Genomic DNA, 26972 nt, shown 5'->3' on the forward strand with positions numbered 1-26972 from the left:
TATTTTGTTTTAAAAAAATATTATTATTATTATTAATATATGTGCACACCCAAGGAGCAGGGATCTTGAAAGCTGGTGTGGCAGCGAGGACTCATAATCAGGCAGATTATGAGAGCCAGTGTGGTCTAGCGGTTAGAGCAAGCTTCCTCACACTCGGCCCTCCAGATGTTTTTGGGCCTACAACTCTCATGATCCCTAGCTAGCAGGGCCAGTGGTCAGGGATGATGGGAATTATATATATTTTTTTTAAATATTTATTAGGGTTTTTTATAAAAGAAATACAAAGATAATAAACAGCATTGCTTTGTTTTAACAAAATTTCATAACTTCTTTAGACTTCCTCACGTCTCCCGCTCCCACTTACATCGTTAATAAATTTTTTCAAGCAAATTATCATCTTATTTGCAATTTTATAACCCCTCATTTAAATATAATGTGACAATTCTCCAACAAATTTTTGTTTCTCTTAATCTCACTTATCATCAAATTCCGATCCAATTTAGTGATGGCCAATTATTTATAACCAAGCATCCTTCTTAACATTCCACTAAATCACAATATTTTTGTAGATAAATCTTAAATTTCTTCCAATCTTCTTCAATCCTTTCTTCTCCCAGGTCTCGAATTCTGCCAGTCATCTCCGCCAGTTGCATATAGTCCATCAGTTGCATCTGCCATTCTTCCAGTGTGGGTAGATCTTGAGTTTTCCAGTTCTTAGCGATAAGTATCCTTGCTGCCGTTGTTGCATACATAAAGAATGTTCTGTCCTTCTTTAGCACCTTCTGGCCGACAATACCCAGAAGGATGATGGGAATTATAGTCTCAAAACATCTGGAGGGCCGAGTTTGAGGAAAACCTGGGTTAGAGTGCCAACCTAGGATCTGTGAGCCCAAGGTTCAAATCCCCATACAACCGTGAAGCTCACTGGGCCAGTTGCTGTTTCTCAGCCTAACCTACCTCACAGTGTTGCTGAGGGGATAAGGAAGGGGGGAAACCATGCACTCCACCTTGAGCTCCTTGGAGTTGAAAAGTGGGATATAAATTCAGTAAATAAATAAATTTGTGGGGGCAATGCATAAGGCAGGAGCAGATGGAGAGGGAGGAACCAACTCTTTATTGTCAAAAGTACCCTTAAAAGTACTAGTGCCTGCCACAGGAGAAGAAATGGAGGCATTGAGAGATTTTACCTTCTTGGGCTCCATGATCACTGCAGATGGTGACAGCAGCCACAAAATTAAAAGATGCCTGCTTCTTGGGAGAAAAGCAATGACAAACCTAGACAGCAGTGGCGTAGCGTGGGGGGTGCAGGGGGGGCCGACCGCACCGGGCGCAACATCTGGGGGTTAGGGGGCGCAAATTACTTGCCTTGCCCCGGATGCTGACAACCCACGCTACGCCACTGTTAGACAGCATCTTAAAAAGCAGAGACATCACCTTGCCAACAAAGGTCCGTATAGTTAAAGCTATGGTTTTCCCAGTAGTGATGTATGGAAGTGAGAGCTGGTCCATAAAGAAGGCTGATCGCCAAATAATTGATGCTTTTGAATTATGGTGCTGGAGGAGACTCTTGAGAGTCCCAAGGACTGCAAGAAGATCAAACTTATCCATTCTTAAGGAAATCAGCCCTGAGTGCTCACTGGAAGGACAGATCCTGAAGCTGAGGCTCCAATCCTTTGGCCACCTCATGAGAAGAGAGGACTCCCTGGAAAAGACCCTGATGATGGGAAAGATGGAGGGCAAAAGGAGAAGGGGACGACAGAGGATGAGATGGTTGGACAGTGTTCTTGAAGCTACCAGCATGAGTTTGACCAAACTGCCGGAGGCAGTGGAAGACAGAAGTGCCTGGCGTGCTCTGGTCCATGGAGTCACGCAGAGTCGGACACGACTAAACGACTAAACAACAACAACAACAAACCTTAAAAGTTAGGGAAAGGCATGTCCATTAGTCCTACTTCTCTCATCTACTCCTAGGTGAGGCAGAGAGGCCCGACCCCCGATCTCAGCTTATGTATCTTCCCCACCTGAGCTGCGAGCAAGCAGGAGTGTGTCTGTGTGTTACCTTCTGCTCCTCCCACTTCACTCCTCTTCTGGTCCTGAGAGACAGTGGAGCAGGAGAGGCGGGGGCAGTAGGAGGAGTTGTGGAAGCCCTTGACGCTCCACCAGCCTGACCTGTCTCTCCCTCCTCCCGCACCTGTTTTTCACGCTCACAAAAGTGGCAGGCACCAGTTGGGGAACCGCTAAGGGAAGAAGGCTCAGGGCCCAGGGAGTGGTGGTGGGACAACGATGAGGGTGCAGAGGGGAAAAAAGAGGGAATAGATTAGGAGGAGGAGTCGTCAGAAGCTGAAAAGGTAACAGGGTTTAGTGAGCAGGAAGAGGCTGTGGCAGAGAGCAGTCCAGAATCAGAGGCAGAAGAGGAGGGCCAAGAGGCAGAGAGGAGGCAGGCTGCTAAAGAAGCCTCCTTCCGTGAACAGCTCCCCTCCCCCCATGTCTCCCAGAACCAGAAAAGGTATGAAGAGGGCAGAGCAAAGACAGTCATGGCGACGTTGTCTCAGATTGCTTGAGAAGGACCTGGGGGAGGAGAAGACTTAGGGAACTGTGGGGTAGTCCACATAACTGCCTCAGAGGGGCAAGATCTACTGGGATGAATTGCTGTGCTCACTAAGCCTGGACTCCTGAGTCGACTGTGTTTCCTTGAATATAGAGTTAACTTCACTGAAATTGTGTCAATTATTGCCGACCTACTCAGTACTCCCGCTCTTGACACCTATTGAATTCAATAGGACTTAATTTATGCTTAGATATGTATGGGACTGTCCTGTAAAAGTGCAGTTAGACCAAATGTGGGCCAATCATAGCAAAACTAACCAGCTTTATAACAGTTACGGGGGGGGGGGGATCTAAATGTCATGATTTTTTTGCAAACTGTTTGGCATTTTATCAATTTTTTCCCGGACGTTCAAATCTGATGACTTCTTCCTTGTATTCAAAAGAAATGGAAATGAAACACATAATGCTTTATGCAAGTGGAAGGAGCACATCTAAAAACTGCTACTTGCACATTACTCTTTTGATGTTTTATTGCACCATTGTGATTTGTGGAGCAACTCAAGTATTTCTTTCTTCTTTCTTTCTTTTTGCAAAAAGCTATGTGCAGCTTTGCAATGGGTTTGCAGACCAGCCCCCAGGTATTTAATGACACAATTGCTCTGATAGTGGAAATGGTAGAAATGTGTTTTTTTTGGGGGGAAGGGGGGGAAAGCACCCTAGTTCCTGATGAAAAGAAACTGAAATATATAAAAAATTAAAATGTATCAGAGAAGCAATCTAGTGGTTAAAGCAAGGTGTTCAACGCCTCGCTACTTGTGCTGCAGATACATTCACGAAGATTCCCAAGCTGTGTTTACAACAATAACTTCATTAATCTTTCCAGTTATTTCTCAGGAAATGTCTAATGCAAAATAGATTAGTGGCTCACAAGACAGCTCACGCGAGGATTTCAAAAACTGGAAATAAAAAAGAAAATGGAGGGAAGAGGCAGGGTGGGTGAGAGGGAGGGAGACACTCCTCGCTTTGCAAATGGGAACCATTTGTTTAGCCCTCACCTCATGCTTTCCAGAGCTGTTTAATTTTTAAAGTATATATTGCAATGATTTCTAATGGGGAACTTGAAAAAGGGTTTTCTCTCTGGCAACACCCAGTCTGTGAAAATTCCTGTCCCATGATCAGAGCTGCACCAAGATGTTTTGGCACCTGAGGCAACCACAAAATGGGAAGAAGGGAAGAAGGGGTGAATGAAGGAACAAGAGGGGACTAAATATCAGGAATAAGGGAAGGACAGTGCCACCTGGTACGTCAGCTGAGACCCTAGCTGCCCACAGACTATCTTGTCAGAGTGGTGCATGCTCTGGTTATCTCCCGCTTGAACAACTGCAATGCGCTCTACGTGGGGCTACTTTTAAATGTGACTCGGAAACTACAACTTATCCAGAATGCGGCAGCTAGACTGGGAGTGGCCGCCGAGACCACATAACACCGGTCCTCAAGGATCTTCATTGGCTCCCAGTGCATTTTTGAGCAGAATTCAAAGTGTTGGTGCTGACCTTTAAAGCCCTAAACAGCCTCGGTCCTGTATACCTGAAGGAGCGTCTCCATCCCCATCGTCCAGCCCGGACATTGAGGTCCTCCTCTGAGGGTCTTCTGCTGGTTCCCTCACTCCGAGAAGCAAAGTTGCAGGGAACCGGGCAGAGGGTCTTTTCGGTAGTGCTGCCCTCCCTGTGGAACACCCTCCCTTCCGATGTCAAGGAGATAAATAGAAGACATCTGAGGGCAGCTCTTCATTTTTAATGTTCGATGCTTTATTATGTTTTATATATTCTGTGAGCTGCCCAGAGTGGCTGGGGAAACCCAGCCAGATAGGCGGGGTATAAATAGTAAAACAACTTCTTCTTCTTCTTCCTCCTCCTCCTCCTCCTCCGAACCGGGAGGGGGGGGGATAAAAGCAACCTTACCCAACAGTTGAAGTAGGAATCAGTGGCTGTTGGGCATGGGGTGGGGGGCCTCTGTGAATCATGCTGGGTGGGTGCAGAGCCCAGGAGACCCCCAGAGGGCAGACCAGAAGACCTCCTATTTAACTAGAGGCCACTGAGCATAGATTCTGTCTTCCTCTAAGGCAGAGGTGGAAATGGTCTTTAGTCATGAGTGGGAAATCTGTGGCCTACCAGCTGTGGCTGGACTCCATCTCCTGTCAGCCCTAAACAGCATAGCCAGTGGTCAAGGATGATGGGAGTTGTAGTCCAGCAACAGTTAAAAGGCCACTAGGTTCCCCATCCCTGCAACATAACCCATGGACCAGAGTTCGCCAGGCACTCCTGTCTTCCACTGCCTCCCGCAGTTTAGTCAAACTCATCCTGGTAGCTTCAAGAACACTGTCCAGCCATCTCATCCTCTGTCATCCCCTTATCCTTCTGCCCTCCATCTTTCCCAACATCAGGGTCTTTTCCGAGGAGTCTTTTCTTCTCATGAGGTGGCCAAAGTATTGGAGCCTCAGTTTCAGGATCTGTCCTTCCAGTGAGCACATTCATTCCTTCAGATGGATAGGTTTGGTCAAGCTTTGCATTTTGAATCCCCGCAATGGGGTGAGCTCCTATTGCTCGGTCCCTGCTCCTGCCAACCTAACAGTTCAAAAGCACGTCAAAGCGCAAGTAGATAAATAGGTACCACTCCAACGGGAAGGTAAATGGCGTTTCCGTGCGCTGCTCCGGTTCGCCAGAAGCAGCTTAGTCATGCTGGCCACATGACCCGGAAGCTGTCTGCGGACAAAACGCCAGCTCCCTCGGCCAGTAAAGCGAGATGAGCGCCGCAACCCCAGAGTCGTCCACAACTGGACTTAATGGTCAGGAGTCCCTTTACCTTTAAAAGCTTTGCAACTATGTTCTGAACCAACCAGTGTGGCGTAATGGTTAGAGTGTTGGGCTAGGACCTGAGCCAGATAAAGCTCCAGAAAAAGTCTGCTTAAATGATCCATTTGTTTACAAATGCATATTTGGCATGTTCACATGTCATGTTTTCAGGCAAAACATCTCGGGTGTCCTTCAAAGAAACTTAAGGGGCGAAGCAGCTCTTAGAAAAAAGCATGCAAATAAAAAATAATTCAAAATCCATCTTAGTCGAACCAAGAAAAAAAAAAAGCAAGGCTAAGCTTTGTGGAAATCATGATATTTGACAGTTGGGTGTCTAATGCTTTTTCAATTGAGTTTGAATACTGAAAAATACTAAAACAATGTTTAGATGTCTGTATTCATTATTCACATGAGTTGAGTGATTGACAGCATTTGAGTATGCAAACTACAAATGTGAACTACTTTTAAGAGGCAAGTGGACTTGTCGCTTAATATTCAATCTCCAAAGCTTGAAAATAGTGATGTTCTATTCTTGCAACAGGAATTTGTACTAATGAGCGCAAAGTGCATTTAAGCTGACGGTATGAAATGCCTTGTAGTTATTTCTCCCCGCCTCGAAATGTATCTATTATCCCTGAATTGCAGAGCTGTCACCTTAATTCTGATTCTCTTCTTTTCAGATTCCAGAGTATCCCATTGTCTTTTCATGTGTCTTGATTTCTGTGCTAAGCTACTGCTGAATTGATTGACTTATTAATGCTAATGCTAAAAATGATGAGGGAACAATCCTTTCACCAGGTATAAAGCATTGCAGCAGATTTTATTTGAGGTGCATCTTTTATCTAAAGTCAATGAACAGCATAGTTTGGTGCCTTTGCAGATTTTTAGAGGGAACTGAGCTCAACCATAAATATTATTTCAGGGACGGGATTCCAGATGTTGTTGAACTACATCTCCATCACTAACTATTGGCCATGCTGACAGGGCCTGATGAGAGTTCCCTGCCACACCTATGAGAGTATTGGCCCCTGAATGATATTTTCTACCTCTACTGTTGGAGGCGGTTTGCTTCTGAGTACCATTTGCTGGAAATTGTAGGAAGGAAGAGTGCTGTTGCACACAGATCATGCTTATGACCTACCAACAAGCATCCATTTGGCCGCTGTGAAGATGCTGGACTAGATGGGCCTTTGGTGTGATCCAGCAGGCTGTTCTAACATTCTTACATTTTTCATTCTCAGAATTTTGTCTTTAGACACAGGAGATCTGAATAGGTTGGATACTTCTACTATGGAGCTAACCGTGGTGCTTTTACTCCAATTGATGGCCTTTAGACTGCTATTCTGGGATCATTTTACTCCTATTTGAACTTGTGCCCTTTCTAAATAAAGAGTGCCACTCACTGTCAGTCATAATTTAAAGCCCCAGACTAGAAGACATATTTGCATTTTACTTTCCAATTGTCTGATTTTTGTGTGTAAATACTTGGCTATTGAAATTTATGCAATCTCTTCTTTGAATTCGTTTCAACAAGCCACGTTGCTGCCACTGCCTGGTTGAAGCCAATGTTATCTCTAGAATGAAAAGAATTGGGAAGCCCTGGATTCTTTCGGTAACTTGGCTGTAGAGGGCCTTGCTAGGACATCTGCCTGTCCATCTTTTCCTGCTCCCAACATCCCATCCCATTCCCATGAGGCCCAAAAGAAGAATCCAGGGCAGAGCTATGGCTTGAGTCTCAGTTTCTGGGGACTTCCAGTGGAAGAGAGAGACTAGGTGGCTGTTGGCAGCATAATTAGTCAGATATTATTTTGCAGAATTGACCTCTGAAGATGCTGTGAATATACTCAAGTAGAGTAGACACTAGGGTTGCGAACGTGATCTGTGCAGGATGCATGTTCGCAACCCGCAGCATTCAAAACCCTCAGCAGTGCATCTGCGCATGCACAGGTTGTGATTTGGTGCTTATGCGCAAAGCGTGATTTAGCGCTTCTGCGCATGCACGACCGCTGAAACCCAGAAGTAACCTGTTCTGGTACTTCTGGGTTTTGACACGTCCATAACCTGAAAAAACGCAACCTGAAGCGTCTGTAACCCGAGATATGACTGTATATTACAAATTACCATTTTTAATGTGATCAATCATAAGCTGAATGAATGACTGAATGTTTGAATGGATGGTCGCCATCAGTAGTCATCAGTAGCTTTCAATGGTAGGAGCAGAGTTATCTCAGATATACAGGACATTGCCTTTGAGAAACCAAGAGGTGAGGTACCTTCCTTGGATGTTATGAATTAACAAGCCATGAATTGACTGAGGCTGCATAGTCGGGTCTGGAGAGCCCTGTAATCATGATATCAACTTGCCTGTCATGCAACGTCTGACAGAGTAATTGGAGAAAGAGGTCTGGAGGACTGAACAACTAGAGGCAGGAAAGTTGTAAGAGTTTTGGGTGTAAGACTGTTTTGGGTGAAAACTCCTGCAACATCCCAAGGAACAGTCCATCATTGCCCTGCTCCAAACACTGGATTACAAGCCTGGTCTTCTAGTTAAGAGCATCTCTGCAGAGCATGTGTGAATGTTTTGTATGGTTGATCGGATGAATCTTTTTTTAAAAAATTAAAAACTGGTACCACTGCCTTGTTCACTGGTCATCAGCCCCCACTCAATCTTGGACTACATTCATGGCATTGGGATCCAATTGTGTTTTCCCACCAGCTGCTTATATAAGAAGACTTTCCATTTTTCTGTTGCCCCATGTGCCCCCAATATCTGCCCTGCAAGGTTGGGGGGGATGCTTTGAAGCAGATTTGGGGGCAGGGGCTGCAGCGGGGAAAAGAAGAGGAGAAGTCTCAGTGTAGGATCAAATGTTTGCTTCCATGATGTTTGTTATCATCCAGTTGGTTTGTTTAAGAGATTTCTTTATATCCAAAGCCGTTCACAAAAATATGCAATAAAACATGATGGGAAAATTAGAAGGATGGAGCATGAGAAAACCGCCTTTTAAAAAATTGCAATAAAGGCAGGCACAGCTGACAAGAAACACATCAGCCAGCAATCGCCTATTTAAAATCCTGGCTAAATGAAAAATGATAGATTGGTGCCAACCAAACCTGCTTGGGTTATTATAATATTATAATAACTAGGGCAGCACTGATAAGAAAGGTCTCTGCTGAGCTCCCACCCACATAACTTTGGGTGTGCTCATATGTACCTTTTGCTGTCCTATATATTAATAGCTGCCATTTACTCTCTGGAGGGAAGTAAAACACTGCTTGTGGTGCACACTGGGTAACGCTGCAGAGCCTTGCAGCATGTTAATTGCATCCCTCCAAAGGGCAAGTGCTCTGAGCACACAGGCTCCACCTGACGTAAAAGCAGACACCTTTTTCATTTCTGCTTACCCAGGTGCCCACAAAAGGTACAAACCATTCCCATGTGTAAGTAGCCTTGAGTTATACTGAGGCTTAGAAGTGGAGCAGGCATTTCACCAGGACACACAGTTCCCTTACCAGACACCACAGACTCATGGGGCTTAAACCGTGCTCGTTAACAGTAGGAAGTTTATAGAAAGGTAATTGCTGAGAGAGTGCTAGTCCAACAGTTCTTAAAAGGTCTTGAATGCGGATTCAGCTGTCACATGGGCGGCAAGGTCAATAAGACATTTGAAGGCCTAGTTAAAGAAGGATGCAAAAAGTTTTTTCCCCAGTAAGTATTTCAGGAACAAATGCCTGATTAAAAGAAGCAACATCTGGATCCCGTGAAGATGTTCTATCAAGTATATTCAGGATTGTCTATCATGGAAATTGATTGCTAAATAATTAGAAAGCAATGAAAACTCAAGTCTACTGTCCCTCAGAAGACTGTAGATACCTTTGATTGCCAACATGTAAACTTGGAAGCATTACAAGAGCTCTGCTGAATCAGTTCAGGTGCCCAACTAGACTAGGATCCTGTTTCCCCCAGCTGCCAGTCAGATTCTTATCAGAAGGTCACAGGCACGGCATAAGGTCTGGAGTCCTCTCCTGTTGTTGTGCCCAGCAACTGGAATGCAGTGGGATGTGTCCTCTCAACCTGGAACTTCAGACCTGCTGATGAATCTACCTTTCATGAATTTGTCTAATCCCCTTTAAAGCTGTTGACGTTCCCTAGCATTATGGGGGTCAGATTTCTAAGAGAAAGGCTATATTTTTTTTACTTCTGCTGTTGCTTGATAAATAAGTTATTCATTATCTGGTTTGTTCTTTGTCTGTACCTGTTTAATTTCGTACTAACGGCTAGCAAAATTGCATGTGTTTTGCTAGCCAAATCGCAGTAAAGGACTGTGTGTGAGTGTGTGTGAGAAGCAGTAATGAGATTAATTTTGGTCTAATTGATGATCCTCTGTAAGACTTAAACATCTGTATGTGCAGTGCTCTTTTAACAAATGCATCTTCAAAGCCCTTTTTGTGATATTTGGCTATTAATCTACGCCCCATTTTCTGCAGTGCCTAACTTATTTCAGGCATTTCTTGGAGCATGTGCATTTTTGAAGCGTGTGGCGAAAGCAGCCGCCAAATTGAGCTCCGAGTGGAATAGCAGGTTGTTGTCGTTCTGTCTGCAGCGCTTGCATCTTGGCCATTGATTTGCAGAATTGAATCTGAAGTAATCCAATTAAGCGAGGAAAGAATTACATGACAAGCTTTGCCATCTAGATTTGCTTATCTCAAAAGAGAGTCTGAGGACTCCCGGTGATCAACGAAAGCAAGTGCAAAAGTGGTTGATTAATTTCCTTTTTGCTCTTATTGTCAATATACTGATGTAGAAAATCAAATTGTGTGTCCTTCAGAATCCAGCATGCCCATTCTCTCTCCAGTTTCCTTTTAACAGTACAGCAGCAGCAGCAGGAGCAGCAGCTCTGATTCAAGAAAGCAACCGTAGCAATTTTCTCCAAAAGAGGCTTTGTGCATATTCTGTGCAAGCAGTGAAAAAGCAAATAGCCTAGCACTGGATACAGAATCCAGTATCCTTTAAAAAACCAGCTTCTATATAGAAGTCATGACCCAGGCCTTGATCTTCAAGCCAAACTACAGTATGGACAAGGAGGAGCCAGAGAGTTGAACTAAATAAGCACCAGCAATGGACTCAATCCCTGAAACAGAGTTTGAACTTGACAGTCAGTACAGAGGTATCCAACCTGATGCTTTCCAGTTGGTGCTGCAACGAAGCCCATCATCCCTGGTCCTTGGCCACGTTGGCTGGGACTGATGGGAGTTGTAGTCCAACAACACCTGAAGGATCCCACATTGACTATCCCTGAGCTAGGGCTAAGGTAAGAGTTTAAATCAGGGGTCAGCAAACTTTTTCAGCAGGGGCCGGTCCACTGTCCCTTGGACCTTGTGGGGGCCGGACTATATTTAGGGGGGAAAATAATGAATGAATTCCTGTGCCCCACAAATAACCCAGAGATGCATTTTAAATAAAAGGACACATTCTACTCATGTAAAAACACTCTGGTTCCCTGACCATCCGCGGGCTGGATTGAGAAGGCGATTGGGCCGGATCCGGCCCCCAGGCCTTAGTTTGCCTACCCATGGTTTAAATCAACTAACAGGGCGATGGGGGATGGAATCTAGATTGTGAGAGCAAGAAACCCTTCCCTCTCTTCTCATCGTCCCAACAGAATTCATATTCATATTCTCTCTCTCTCTCTCTCTCTCTCTCTCTCTCTCTCTCTCTCTCTCTCTCACACACACACACACAATGGCTGCAGCTAGCTTTGGAAGGGAAGTTCTGATCCAGATCTCCAGCTGCTGCAGTTGCCATATAAAGCTGTCCCTGTGGGGTTGCTGGGGAAACCCAGCCAGATGGGTGAAGTATAAATAATAAAAATATTATTATTATTAACATGTAGTTTGGACCTTAGAGCTACAGGCCAAACTAGACATTCACTTAGATTTGTAAACTTGCAGCGACATGCCTTGTTTGTTCTCAAATAATTGCAGGTATGGGGGAGTCTTATTCTTACTGGGGAACTTATGTCTTCACCACCCTTATTGCTCTCAAACACACCCTCCCCATGTGCTACTAGAAATCTTATAAAAAGCTCCTAGCATGCCAGGGGTGGTGGGTACAGCCTGGTCTCTCTCTGTGTGTGATATCTCTATTTCTATCATGGTGGGGGGGTGAATAAATAAGCCTCCCCTCTCCACATGCTGCATTCCCAATAAAAATTAGGCTTCTCCACATCTGTAATGATTTAAGGGAAACAAGGTAGCTTCATGCTATATGTTAAGCCAGACTTGTCACTTTTGACTCTGCCTCTGTTGTTGGATTCCAACTCCCATCATCCCTAAACATTGGCCGTGCTGGCTGAGGGACCCAGGAAACATCTGGAGAGCCCCAGGTTTGCAAGCCCGTTATTGAGTGAACGTCTAGGTGGTCCTCAAACATCGATAGAATGAGTACTTGGCTGCCAAATGAACTGTCCATGGTCCTGATTGCCATATGTCCAGCAGTGCTTGCTCTACAGTAGCGGTTCTCTACCTGTGGGTCCCCAGATGTTGTTGGACTACAACTCCCATCATCCCTGAGCTCTGGCCTTGCTAGCTAGGGGTGATGGGAATTGTAGTCCAACAACATCTGGGGACCCACAGGTTGAGAAAGGCTGCTCTACAGGTTCTGGAATGTACATTTTGCCTGAAGATGTCCTGTATGTTACACTGTGCTCATCCTCTAGGATCTTGGTCACAGACTGGAGCATATTTTGAGAGAGCGTGTTTGATGGTTTGTTACCTGTTGATCCCACTCTTTAGGGAGCTCACAGCAGCATGTAGGGTTTGTGCTTCCACTCTCTCTCTGCTCTCATTCAGTCCCCACAACAGCTATGTGAGGAAGGCTAGGCAGAGAGATGGTAGCTGGCCCAGTGCCACGCACTGAACTTCATGGTAGAGTTGGGATTTGAATCTGGGTTCCTGCCAAGTCTGACACTCTAGCCAATGCTGGCACTCTCACTGTGGAAAAATAGACTGTATTGACATACGGGGCGCTCTTGTGTGTGCTGGGAAAGGCCTAGCAGCTTTCCAGTCACCCCAGCTGAGAGGGACAAGGGCTTTGATGTTGTGCAAAATGTGTGATGGCATCTCCTTCCTCTGCAAGAAGATGAAAGCAGAGGAGGGCAGTGGCTCAGCAGAGAGGCATACTTGTGTTCCTTGCAAATATGCAAAAGGTCTTTCATGCAGTTTTCAGGATGCAACTGCATTTTGAAGTTTGAGGTTTCTTAGAGGCAGAAGCCAGAGTGTGCCATCAAACTGCATATCAATGTTATTTGCTCTCTTCTGCTGTGACATTTTTTTTTTATCTTTCACAGTGTCAGGACTGATAGGGGGCATTGGAGAATTTAAAAAAAAAAAACTTTACACATTTTGTGTAAAAACAAGTCTATAGAGTATATAGTCGGTGAAATGAGAGGGGTTGCTTAGAATTTAATGCGTGCCTCTGTTTCCATGGTAAACAGGTGTGTGTTTGTGTGAGTGAGTGAGAGATAGTCATTGTGTGTGTCTCTGTGTTAACGGTGTGTGGTTTTGTGTGTGGTTCTGGTCTCATCTGCTACTGAAATGCTGTTCCAATCACCTTCCACTGATGTTATGAAGTCCTCAGCCCAAATTCGCCAGCCCAATTTATTGTTGCAAAGAACATTTTATAACAGTGCCTGGTGGAATCTCTAAATCCAGATGAGAACTTTAGGCTTTTTGATGGTCCCGGGTGAGGCTTCAGTGCCATGCCTAGTTCCTTGCCTCTGGCAGAATATATTATGCAAAATAAGCAAACACGCACATTTGCATAATTTACACACGTAAAAGAATTCAGCTCGGTTTGATTTACCCTGGTGAATTCCCCCCCCCCCCCCGCTTTCTTTTTCTTTTCAAAGCACAGAGTTATTTATAACAGCTTTCCTGCACTTCCCATTCATTCTCACATTCATTTGGGAGAAATCATAGCTACTGCCGTTGGACTGTTGTTTTGCCATAGAGGAAATAAGGGGGACTTATTCCGAGTCCATCCTACACTTCTGGGATCTGAGACTTGTCACCTCTTGGAAAACGTAGGGTTTTGATAGGTTCCCAGGAGATGGGAGATTGCCTTAAACCTTATGAATTTCCATCATAGTATGCTGTGGTCATGTTAAGAGGTAGTATTTGGGTTGGTATGCATGGTCCTGAGAGCATTTGAATCCTCTCATATGCAAACTTCACCTTGGCTTAGTTCAAAGTGCCGATTGTTAGCTTTAAGGCAATAACAGGAAACCTGTTGCCCTTCAAATGTTAATGGGCTGCACATTTCTTCATTCATGACCATTGTCGATACAGGGACTGATGCAATCCAGCGATACCTGGAGGCTTGATCCTGCAGATAGATAAACAAACAGACTGACAGATAGATAGATGATAGATAGATAGATAGAGATAGATAGATAGATAGATATAGATAGATAGATAGATAGATAGATAGATAGATAGATAGATAGATGGATAGATAGATGATAGATAGATGATAGATAGATAGATAGATGATAGATAGATAGATAGATAGATAGATAGATAGATAGATAGATAGATAGATAGATAGATGATAGATATTTGAAAAAGTCTTTGGCCTGGCGGAAGTCTTTGGCCTGGTTCTCAGGTTTCTGGTAATAATAATAATAATAATAATAATAATAATAATAATAATTTTAAAAAATATTATTTATACCCTGCCTATCTGGCTGGGTTTCCCCAGCCACTCTGGGCGGCTCCCAACAGAATATTAAAAGCACAATAGAACACCAGACATTAAAAACTCCCCTAAATAGGGCTGCCTTCACATGTCTTCTAAAAGTTAGATAGTTGCTTCTTTTTCCTCTGCTCCTTGTGTTATGTTCTTGTGTTTTAGGTTGATTGCTTTTAAACTGTTGTCCCGTCATGCATTTTCTGTCACCGTGGAAAAGTGATATACAGGTTTTTAAAAAATAAATAAATGAATAAACAACACAAAGCATAAATAAATATATATCAATAATATATATTGCAAATTGATTTTAAAAAAAATACTTTCCTTGACACTTAACTTCCAAGTCACTTGGATTGCATCAGGAACTCTGGCAAAAGTGTGTACCTGGTTCCTGATGCCTCCCAGTATTTGCTGAATCCCCAGACCTTCGCCCCTTTCCCGTAGGATTTTATAAATTGTCAAGGCAAAGCTGGTCTAGCAATCATTAGAAGCGTTTAATTAAACTCTAAGGGAAAAGACTCCTAGCACCTGGTCTGCAGCAACAGATTGCATCTTAAGATTGGTAAGAATGAATCCAGGTGTGTGGTACCATGCACACAGATCTATGTAATCACCTGAGCTTTATGTCCCTTCCCTGTTTGATACCAACAGCGCTTCTTTTCTTTCTGTGGATAGGTGCCATATGTTTCCTGAATTTGTACCTAAGAGGAGAAGGTTATATGCCAAGCATGTACTTTGATGCTGAAAGTATAGGGAGCTTTTCTCTCTCTGTTGTCACTAGTACAAACAACAACAACAACAATAACAATAATAATTTATTATTTTTTCAAATGGTTTTTATTAATTTTCCATTTTCAACACAACACAAAACAACAAACAAATAACAAACATAGATAAAAAACAAACAAACATACACTCAAAACATTTTACAGTTAAAAATCCAAATTCATTCCATTTTAGGTGACTTCCTTCCTTACTGATTTTCATTAAATTTCATTTTAGCAATTTTCCAATATCAATAATTTATTATTTGTACCCCACCCATCTGGCTGGGTTTCCCCAGCCACTCTGGGTGGCTTCCAACAAAGATTAAAAATACATCAAAATGTCACAAATTAAAAACTTCCCTGAACAGGGCTGCCTTCAGATGTCTTCTAAATGTCAAGTAGTCAAGTAGTCAAGTAGTTGTTCTTCTCTTTGACATCTGGTGCGAGGGCGTTCCACAGGACAGGTGCCACTACCAAGAAGGCCCTCTGCCTGGTTCCCTATAGCTTTGCTTCTCGCAGTGAGGGAACTGCCAGAAGGCCCTCCCCACTTTCTTGTTGCTGCTGCTTTAATGTCCACAAATCTGTCCAAATAGTGTTCACAATTCTATCCAACCCTTTCTTGTTATTTTCCACATCTCTTCTTGTTATTTTCATATATTTTTCTTTTCTCTTTGTGACCTCTGATAGTCTCCACAAGCGGGTTGAAACAAATTGTAATCCTGTGTGGGTTTTTGCTTGTTAATCTTCACAGATCTGTCACTCCCTTTCTCAGTCCTCTGAGGAGGTTCTGCGAGTCCATAGCTTCCTCCTCCCGATCATCAATCTTTCGACAGAACCTGCCAAGATGGCGACTCCCTTTTTATTACTGCGTCATTCCAAGAGCCCTTGTTCTTTTCTCGATCTACATAAGCCAAACTTTTGGTTAGTAATTCATTTCCACACAGTTTTTTTTAATCATCCTGCTTAGGTCAGTTATGCGACGGTTCTTTCTTGGGGAGGGGTTATTGGTTAATCACATAGAAGAAAAGAAAAAAAGTTCCCCCCCATCCAGTCCCGCTCCGACATACCGAACCTTTGATGTATCTTCTTCAGATATATTCCTGTTAAATCCAACCCGTCGCTCTACTTTCACAGAGGTCACTTCAATTAGCAGTCTTCACTCCCGTTCTTCACTTGAAATATGTGCATTTGCTTCTCTCTCTAATTGTTTATTTCGAGCTGCTGCAACTAGTGCACGATCAGAGACAGCGTCCGGGAGAGCCGGACCCACACAAGGGTTTTGTGCCTAGTGCCCTCACCCTCTTCTTTCGAATCCGGGGGTGATTTATGGCCACAGCAAGCAAGGCAGTGTTCCCCATTTCCTTGGGGCAACAAGGGAGGCTGCATACTCCCATATCAGCCTCTTAATTACCTCGTGTGAGCCGGAGAGATGTTATTGTCGGCCATCTTCCAATGCGCCCCTAGCGCCCCCCCCCATGGCACCCAACTGTTGACTACATTCCCTTCAAGTCCCTGTTGAGCCATGTGGTGATATCGCACCAGTCAGTACATCTCAGGCTAACCTACCTTGCAAAATTGTTGTGAGGACAACATTGGGAATCTCATTCGTTTCGTTATTCATTTGTATACCGCCTTTCTGTATTACTATGCACAAGGCGGTTTGCAGCAACAAAATATGCAACAAAGAACACACATCTTGTAATAATCTGATCCGATACGGAAAACCATAATAAAACATAACTTTGAAATGGAACCGCTTGTATCAAATAACATCCAGCAATCTAGCAGAATATAGTAGCGCACATTAAAATTAACTTTCGAAACATCATCAAATAATAATGAAACAGAAATTCACTCTTAACAATTACAATAAATAATTGCTAAACTATGATCTGTAAAAATAAACTGCAAGTCACAATGCATTTGATGAAGGGCAAGATGCAAGTGTGAAGGGATGCCTTTTGTTTGCTTGTTTGTTTTTCGCGAGGGGTTTCTAGCCCCTAACCTGCAAGTTGGAAAAAGCCAGGCTGTGCTTTACTTTCTCTCTCTAAGGCTGCCTAAACTCCCTTTTTAGAATGGGCTGCCTGGCGCTCTTGTCGATTTGCAATCTGTGCACATGCCCCAGCTCCAGATTTGCCTTGTTGGTTGCTCAGATTTGTCTGTTGACAAACCTCTTTGAGAAAACAGACTTGCAGAATGTAAAACACACCAGTGTTTGCCGTCCCCGCATTCTGCTTCGAGAAATCTTTGCCATTCTGAAGTACAGACATCTTGGGTAAAGAGGGAAAATGACAGTAAATAAAGATGTGGAAGTGCCGGTGAATACATTGACCTTGGAAATGCAAGCTTTGTAGGCAGCACTTGTAAAGCAGCCGAGATACCTTGTAAAGTCACTGTTTAAACTTTCCCTGGTTATTAAGGGCTTCTGCGGGACTTGAGTGCTAATGTCGCCATCCCTGAAGTATGCAGTCAAATAATGCACGGCCTATCATTTTGGTTTATTATTATTATTATTATTATTATTATTATTATTATTATTATTAAGCCCGTGATAGAACTACTCTTTGCTTTGCACAATGGAACAAACAGAGCATGAAATTAAATGTCACATATTAAATCTGCTGGTTTAACTCCCCACCCAACCACCCCTTTTCTTGTTTTGCCTTCGGAGTGGTCAGTTTTATCATTAGCAGAGTCCACAGGAAGTCCTTGCTGCTGCAGTTCTGGAAACAAACTGAATACTGAAAGAAATTGATTTGGGAAGTTGTTTTGATTCCGTCTTTAAAAATAATAGTAATAATTCTGAAGCGAAAGGACTGGTGCTTACAGTGGCTTTTCGTAAATAGTAATTCTGCATTCAATGTGCTTTGTAGCTTCGTAGGCTAGCCCCCAAATAAACGTGGTATTTTGTGACTTCTGTCCTGCAACCTTGCCCCTGCAAAAAGCAGGGTGTGGGGAGAGTCTCATAGATGGGATGGGTGTTAAGTTGTGGGCGAGAGTTTGTGTTGTCAGGTTGCGAACGGCTGGAACTCCGATGCAAAAGGCCCTTGTGGCCACCCCCTCCATACCCAGTTGAGCACATGGATGATGGTGCGATCCTGGGCAGATGCGGAGGCCACAATGGTAGCCGATACAGGCGCTGCAGGAGCAAATGGTGGTAGAGGCACAAGTGAAGCCATGGGTCCAATGCCGATGTGGAGGCGATGGATGGAACACAGTGCGCTATCCAGAACAGTCAGCTCTGAATTGGTTCTGTTCAGTGATTTCGCTCGGTGTTTCAGCTCAGTGATTCAGCTCCGCTCAGAGGGTGGCTGCATCTGGCTGTGCTCTGTTGTCCATCCGTCCCATCCTCGTTCCCAGTGTTAAGTTGTGGGTGAACATATCAGACGACAGCGATTCTTCAAACAGCTCTTGTTTATTCACAGGCCAGGACAGAACTGAACCGAAGGGTTCAGTCAGCCTGCTTATATAGAGCTCCAGTACAATGTAACTGTAACAATTTTCTAAAACTATCCAATCACTGAACGTCACTTTCGATCCCTTATTTGCATAACTATCTACAGTATCCCCCTGCTGGCCCAGGGTGAGAACTTCAGTACATAACAATGGGATTTATCCTTTGTGGGAGGGAACTTTTCAGAATCAGAAATACTTCTTTTATGCAGTTCCTTTGCAAGTAAACTCCCCCTCGCTTATCTTTTCTTTTATAAGTAGTTTGCCATACACTTTCAAGGATTGTCTACATAGTTTTAAAAGCCTTCAGGTACTATATAATATCTGTAAAAGGAGTGGGGGACCTGTTTTAGCCTGAGGGCCACATTTACTTCTGGGAAGATCCATGTGACAATGGAGGGCAGTGCCAAAGGCCAAAGTGGGCAGAGCAAATAATGCAGTATACCTGAAGGCGCATCTCTACCCCCATCGTTCAGCCCAGACACTGAGGTCCAGCTCCAAGGGTCTTCGGGAAGGTCCCTCACTGAGAGAAGTGAGGTTACAGGGAACCAGGCAGAGGGCCTTCTCGGTGATGGTGCCCAGGGAAATAAACAACTATCTGACTTTTAGGAGACATCTGAAGACTACCCGAAGGAGACTCAAAGCAGTTAACATTCTCCTTTCCCTTCCTCCCCCACAAGAAGTGTGACTAGCCCAAGGTCACCCAGCAGCTGCATGTGGAGGAGCGGAGACGCGAACCCGGTTCCCCAGATTACGAGTCTACCGCTCTTAACCACTACACCACACTGCTGATATTGATACGTTTAAAATTTTATCACTTTATGTTTATTAATATTCTTTTGGGAGCCACCCAGAGTGGCTGGGGTAATAATAATAATATAATTAATAATAATAAGACGACAAAAATTACTTTTGAACACCTCTTAAGAACCTGTATGTTTTCCCAAGCTTTCCTGGACTCAGACATCATCATCATCACCATCATTATTATTTGCTTTGCTCACTGATCAGTTTTATTTGTGAGCTGCAGTTGCACTTCGTTTGGCTTTTGCAACATTTTATTTAGTGTTGTTCACATTTGTAGTGATTTTATTTAAACCGCTTAGAGATTTTTGCTCTGTTGAGCTGTATCAATAAAGAAGTATCGCCATGACTGACACCTTTCCTAGTGCAGAGTTGAAACAGCGACAACCAAGGAGTCTCCAGAGGCAGCTGATGGTTGGGTTTCTTCAACAGATCCGATACCTTGGCTCTCTATTTACTGCATGGCCTGTTTGGCTGTACAAGAGCTGGTGCCCCCTTTAAGTTGGGGGACGGGGGAATGGGGGTTAAGCACCTGTTGCCAATCCCTTGTCTTCATCTAACGTAAAATACACTTTAGGCCCGGGATCTTAAACAGGCCATTTTCTCTATTTCCTGCCTACTTAAAAAACAGACATGCAGGTGCTTTTAAAATGGCAGCTATTTTTAACTTAAGCAGACAAGATTCCCCTAAGAGGGAGTGAATCGATGTTTCTTTTTAAAAAAGAAAGAAAGAAGAAGAGACACAAGTCCTTGAGGAGGAGGAGCGCTGAGCAGCATAAACCTTTCCCTAGACAGGGGTTTAAAGAGTCCTTCAGTCCCATAAGTGGCTGCTTAGACATAGTCTTGACACTTTGGCAGTAATTTAGCACTAGAAACATATTTACGCTTAAGATACGGCGTCTCAGCCCTCTCTTCTTGTAAGAGGTTGCTAATGGATTGTGTTTTTAAACATTAATAGCCCCTGAGCTTGATTCTCTTGCATTTGATGTCTTAATATGGCAGGGTGGGGAGGTCAGTTTACGTATGCTACTCGACTCCTGGACTTACGGCAATGGTGATTTCCCTCTTAGGGTGGTGGTTATATCGGAGCACCGGTCAACCACAAGCTCTGCGAGATGAGAACACCCCTTTGTGCTGCCAGCCCACACAAACAAACAGCAGTGCCAACTCCAGGAGTTTGAGAGGCCTTGGGCACATTTGCAAAATGGAAAAACTCTCATGGACATCACAGACGTGCACCACAACTAGAGATAGGAAGGCCTGGGGGGGGGGATGGGAAAATTAGGGGCGGAAACCCTGTCCCCCCCCCCCAATTTTTCTGATTTATTTCTAGGCCTTCCCATCTCTAACCACAACTAAGCACATGCCACAGCTTGTTGTTTTAATGGATATTGTTTTAATACTGTACATAGTGCATGCAGGGATGCAGATGGCACTGTGGTCTAAACCATTGAGCCTCTTGGGCTTGTCAATCAGAAGGTCAGAGGTTCAAATCCCTGAGACAGGGTGAGCTCCCGTTGCTCTATCCCAGCTCCTGCCAACCTAGCAGTTTGAAAGCACACCAGTGCAAGTAGATAAATAGGTATTGCTGTGGCAGGAAGGTAAACGGTGTTTCCGTGCGCTCTGGTTTCCGTCACGGTGTCCCATTATGCCAGAAGCGGTTTAGTCATGCTGGCCACATGACCTGGAAGACTGACTGCAGACAAACGCCGGCTCCCTCAGCCTGAAAAGCGAGATGAGTGCCGCACCCCATAGTTGCTTTTGACTGCACTTAACTGTCCAGGGGTCCTTTACCTTTTATCTTTTATTGCATACCGTGTAGAGATTATTAGAAAAATCTAAGCACTTAACAAGTGTTTTTCAAAGAAACAAATGCATAAATGCATAAATAATGTTGGCTACAATTGAGCTTTTAATCTGAGCCTAATTTCAGCAAGGCAAGGGGACCCAGGTTGAGTCCTGTTCAGGTACAGGTGCATGTTCTTTATGCTAGCAAATGCTCTGTGAATAGTAGGGGTGGCCCTCAGAAGAAGTGTGGCAAATAGTCAAAAATGACGGGGAGTTGCAGTCCCACAGCGTAAGACTAGAACCCAGATCCACCTGAGTCGTGGGATAGGCAGGACAGAGAAATGGCGTATTTTTTTCACACAAACACATTGTTAAATAAGATTGCTTCCACAAGACATAGTAAAAGCGGATTAGACAAAGTCATGGAGAATAAGGCTCTCACAGTGGCTGCTGGTTACAATGGTTATAAATGACGGTAGTTCCCATTGGAAAATTGCTGTTGCGCTCCTATCCTCTTTGTGGGTTTCCCATAGCCCAGTGTGGGAACACAGCACTGTACTGTATGTCTAGTCCAACAGGAATTCCCTTATGCTCTCATCTTGACTCCTGTGGGAAGCAGGATATAGCACTAGTGCTGTTGGTCTGTTCCAGCAGGCGTCTTCATGCCTTGCTGCTATTGTACACGCTGCAAAAAAATAATAATCAGATTGACACTGATTATAGAATTCCAAAATTTGGCTTTCTGTCTGATTGAATTCCTCTGCTTTTCACAAACCTCAGGGATGTATTGTTACCGCCCACTTCCTACTGTTTGACATGACAGTAAGCATATATTATTTGTCGCCGATCCACAGGAAGATGCAGTTCCGTTCTGCGAAGAGACGGTTTCTGAAATAGCATGCTGAGCCCCCAGTTTGTGCCCTGCCCGTGTTCCTGTGCTCAGTTTAAAAATGAGAAGATTGTTCCTTTAGCTGCTGGATGCATCGCCCTGCTGTAGGTTTTTGGAGGTCCAGCAAATGGGAGGAGCTCATGCTGTCCTCAACAGTGATAATTACATTCTTGCAGCAGGAGCGCTCATTGGCATTTAATCTACAGAATACAATAATCTAGGCCTGCCAAGCAAGTGTGCTCATGAATACATTGTTAGTACTTTGCCAGGGCTCCATTATTGTTTGTCTGGCCACTCTTCTGTTTTAGATCACTTTTCATTTAATAATAATAATAATAATAATAATAATAATAATAATAATAATAAGGTTTAAAACAACTGCACTGGCTGCTGCTTAATTTTCCAAAGTGCTAAGGATTACCTCCAAAGCCATATATGACCTGGTGACCTAAGAACATAAGGATGGCACTTCTGGATCAGGCCGCTGGATCTAGTCCAATATCTTTCTCTCACAGTGTCCCGCCCAATTGCCTACTATGGGAAGTCAGAAATCAAGACCTGAGTGGAACAGCATTCTCCTTCCTGCATTTTCCAGAGACTGTTTTTCAGAACATGGGAAGTAGAATCAGGGTTAGTGCAGATGACTACTCCCATTTATGTGGGGGTTCCATTCCAGGCTTCTGTGTGCATATGTGAAATTGTGTAAAATGGGGAGCACCCTGGAGAGTCCTCCCCAACCAAGCTCACGTGAGCTGGAGGGGCAGCAGAACCTGCACAGATGATGTGTGCAGGAAGAAACTCCACTATGCTTCAGAGCTATGCTGTCCTTCCAGCTCATGAGAGCCAGAGGGACAGTGGAGCTGGGTTGACTTGCAGAGCTTTGCTCCTTCCCCATGTTGAGCTGCCTGCACGCATGACCTTGGGGTGCGGAGCACACTCCCCCTCACAGATAAGGCCACAGCTGTCTGAACATCTTGCCCTCTGTCTAACCTTTTGCGGTCTCAGCAGTCTGCCATGTCCTGTCTGTGACCTTTGTCTCTTTCGTCATACATTGTGCAAGAGGAAAATGATGTGGTGGAAACAGGTGCCAAAATAGCTTTGTACCATCCCACGATCTCGGGACTGGAAGGTGTGCAAAGGTCACAGCCCAAAATGTATCTGCCTGGGTTTGCATATTGTGTCAATAAAAGGAGCCTCCACAGAGCTGGCCAGCAGCTTACTTGCAGCTCACCTGTGCGCGGCTCACCTGCATTATCAGCTCCTGCCTCATATCCTTCACTTCACCCATGCACATCAGCTGGGCCTGCTCCGACACCCCTCCAGCTCCTGCAAGGGTGGTGGGGCTCAGTTGACCAGGTGCTCCCATTCCTGGGTACCACTTCTGGATACCCGGCAACACACACGTGTGCGGTTGTGCGCAAATAGAATCGCATAAACAGGAGTTGCCTGTAGCCCTTTAGTTGTAGTGTTAGAAGTAGTAGAAGAAGAAGATGTGGGGATGTGAAGAGCTGCCTTCTCCCACACAAACGAAACCGAGATAATCTTTTGAGGTCCTTCTGGGAGTCCTTGTCTTCCGAGGTTAGGCAGATGGCATCCAGAGACTGTCGTCTTCTTGATTTTTTCGCCTCGTTTCTTGGAAACCTTTCCCCAAGGAAGCTTGCCAGATGCATAACCTCACGTCTCTTCAATGCCAGGCAAATATCTTCTTTCCCAGGCCTTCCAAAATATCTTGTGAATTGCTTTTGTGCTGCTGTTTTCAACATGTTTTAATTTGATCGGTTTTGATCGGTTTTGTCATTTTTGTTTAATGCTGTTTGGTTAGCCGCGCTAGGAGATGAAATACTGAAGGATGGAATATATATTGAAAAACAAAGTAAGACATACAAAAGAGACTGATTGTAAGATGATGATTTGACAACACTCAGTTGAAGTTATAAAGTGTAAACACAAACTCGAATCTCCCAGACAATTTTCCTGAAAAACGAGAAAGGAAATGAGTGAAAATCAGTTGCAGCTAAAGTACTTTTCATAAATTGAGAAAATTATGTTGGTGGTTTTTTGGGGTTTTTTTGAAATAATGCTTTCTCTTCCTCTTCCCTGTACGGTGGTACCTCTGGTTAAGAACTTAATTCGTTCTGGAGGTCTGTTCTTAACCTGAAACTGGTCTTAACCTGAGGTACCACTTTAGCTAATGGGGCCTCCTGCTGCCGCCGCGCCGCCACTGCACGATTTCTGTTCTCACCCTGAAGCAAAGTTCTTAACCTGAGGAACTATTTCTGGGTTAGCGGAGTTTGTAACTTGAAGCGTCTGTAACCTGAAGGGTCTGTAACCCAAGGTACCACTGTATATCTTACATGTATGCGAATTTCATTTTTCTTGTTTTTGTAATGTACTCTGAGGAACAAAATAAAACAGTTGAGGGGGAAACAAGCCGTTTAGGAGTTCATCCAACCTGGTGCCCTCCAGAAGTTACACCAAAACTCCCATCAGCACTAACCAGCATGGCCACTAGTCAGTGATAAAGGAATTCTAGTCCAATAACATCTGGATGGTGTCAGGTTGGTGAATGCTGTCCTGGGTCTGAATTCTGCATTCTGCCTGGTTCCCTGTAACTTCACTTTTTGCAGTGAGGGAACCACTGGAAGGCCCTCGGCGCTGGACCTCAGCGTCCAGGCTGAACGATGGGTGTGGAGACGCTCCTTCAGGTATACAGCACCGAGGCCGTTTAGGGCTTTAAAGGTCAACACCAACACTGCAGATCCGTTGTTATTTCTTGCCTCATTTGGAAAGTCAAAGCACCAATGGCTGCCCTAATATCAAGACATCTTTCTCAGACCTTTTTTGGTATCAGAGTGAAAAGAGCTGTTCTACTGTGGAACAGACTCCCTCAGGAGATGGTAGACTCTCCTTTCTTGGAGATTTTTAAGCTGTCGTGGTTGAGATTCCTGCATTGCAGAGAGTTGGACTCAATGGTTGGGGTCCCTTCGATGTCTACAGTCCTATGATACTATGTATATATGATTCTATAATAATATAGGCTGCATTTTCACGATCCATTGGAGGACCAACAAGTGTGGTGAGGACATACATCACAATTTCTTTTCATCTTAATTGAGATGGGATGGCATGTTCATTGATTATCCCGCTTGCTATAATAATAATATAATAATAATTTATTATTTATACCCCGCCCATCTGGCTGGGCCTCCCCAGCCACTCTGGGCGGCTTCCAACGAAGTATTAAAATACAGTAGTCTGTTAAACATTAAAAGCTTCCCTAAACAGGGCTGCCTTCAGATGTCTTCTAAAAGTCTGGTAGTTGTTCTTCTCTTTGACATCTGGTGGGAGGGCATTCCACAGGGCGGGTGCCACTACCAAGAAGGTCCTCTGCCTGGTTCCCTGTAACTTGGCTTCTCGCAGTGAGGGAAATGCCAGAAGGCCCTCGGCACTAGACCTCAGTGTCCGGGCAGAACGATGGGGGTGGAGACGCTCCTTCAGGTATACTGGACCGAGGCCGTTTGTTACCTAAATGACCTCTGGTAATATTTTCCCACCTGCCATTAAACTCTTGAGATGTCTCTGATACCTGTACTTGTGAGCGCTGATTTATTAATTGCCAGACATATGGAAAAGTGCCAGGGCGAGATCCCTTCTTTTGTTGACTGTTCCGTAGAAAGAGGAATGTCTGCGATTGCACAGAGTCTGGGGCAGCCTTAGCCAACCTGGTGCCCTCCAGATGTTCTGGATTGCTGGCTGGGGTGGATGGAAGTCTTGAAACATCTTGAAACATCTTCCCACCTTGGATCAAATCTGTGCTTCCAGGTGCCATAAGAAAGCTGCAGAGATAGTGCAGGATAGTGCGCACCCTGGAAATGATCTCTTTCAGCTTCTGCCTTCTGGAAGAAGGTACAGGGTTATAAAGACTAGGACTAGCCGCCTGAGAAACAGCTTTTATCCAAATGCGATTTTGGTTTTAAACGCAGTGTAACGTAGTCTCTGTGGGAGTATATTGTATTTAACTATGGGGTACCAGAGTTTTTAGGGGGTTAACCAGGCTGGGATAGCTGAAGGCAGCCCTGTTTAGGGAAGCTTTTAATGTTTGATGTATTACAGTATTTTAATATTTTTTTGGAAGCTGCCCAGAGTGGCTGGGGAAGCCCAGCCAGATGAGCGGTGTATAAATAATAAATTATTATTAATTATTATTATTATTATTATTATTATTATTGCTGGGATAGCAGGCTTGTTGGTTTTGAATGTCTGATGTAGATTTTTTCAATTTCTTTGTTCTGTATGGGACAATGACAATAAAGATTATCGTATCGTATCGTAAGGCACCAGGTTGACTGTTCTGGAGCGCTGGTGTCTTGGTACAAGGCAAGGCACAGAACAAATCTCCCAAGCGGGACAAGACGTCTGCTCTAAATGGCCTTTTTCCTTGTTCTGCCTTTCCAGTCTAATATTGTGAAACTGACCAAGCCGGTGGCGCTGTGGACCCAGCAGGATGTGTGCAAGTGGCTGAAGAAACACTGCCCTAATCAGTATCAAATCTACAGTGAGTCATTCAAACAGCATGACATAACTGGTAAAGTATGAAATATAAAGACCTATTTCACTTGAGTGTGTATTGCTTATTTCGATTGCTCTTGTTTTGTGAGGGGGCAACATTCGATAAAACTTGTGCTTCGTTTTTTCGCCCAGTGCTGAGCGGTGGGGAGGCCAGGAGGGAATCGGCAGCGTTCCCAGCTATGTTATCCGAAGCAGCAATCCGCAGAAAATATACAGTGAGCGAGCCTTGCCGTGATAAAGGATTGTGGTTTTTAATTATATCTTTTTTGACACGTGCCCACCTTAGGGGCCTGGCTTAAGGCTGAAAGGGCATAAATGAAACAAACCGATTCTGCTCCAATAAGACTTCAGAATACAAGAAGCATAGCTTCATATGAGGAGCCCAGTGGAAGAACACTGCCTTTCTATATAGATGCTGCCAACCAAGCCTGACGTGTCTGGAGGTCAGGATGTGAGCTTTGAGAGCTCATTGCTCTCTCTTCAAAGAAGAGGCAGACATGGAGAATCTAAATTCAGCTCAGATTAAAATCAGAGCCAGAGGGGGAAATTCTGTC

The 26972-nt window shown here is 44.2% G+C and overlaps 1 protein-coding gene across 3 annotated transcripts in view; it reads left to right on the forward strand.

Annotated features, from left to right (window-relative positions):
* The window catches only part of SAMD12 (sterile alpha motif domain containing 12), a 201730-nt gene that overhangs the window by 22744 nt on the left and 152014 nt on the right, over window positions 1-26972 (forward strand). For 2 of the 3 annotated variants that reach the window (XM_081919073.1, XM_081919072.1), the window contains exon 3: window positions 26305-26434. In XM_081919073.1, the coding sequence (XP_081775199.1) occupies window positions 26305-26434 (130 nt within the window). The remainder of the gene's footprint in view (window positions 1-26304; window positions 26435-26972) is intronic. The other variant, XM_081919074.1, reaches the window with a different exon arrangement.

Source organism: Podarcis melisellensis (assembly GCF_964234715.1).
Source record: "Podarcis melisellensis genome assembly, chromosome: 7".
Classification (NCBI taxonomy): Eukaryota; Metazoa; Chordata; class Lepidosauria; order Squamata; family Lacertidae; genus Podarcis; species Podarcis melisellensis.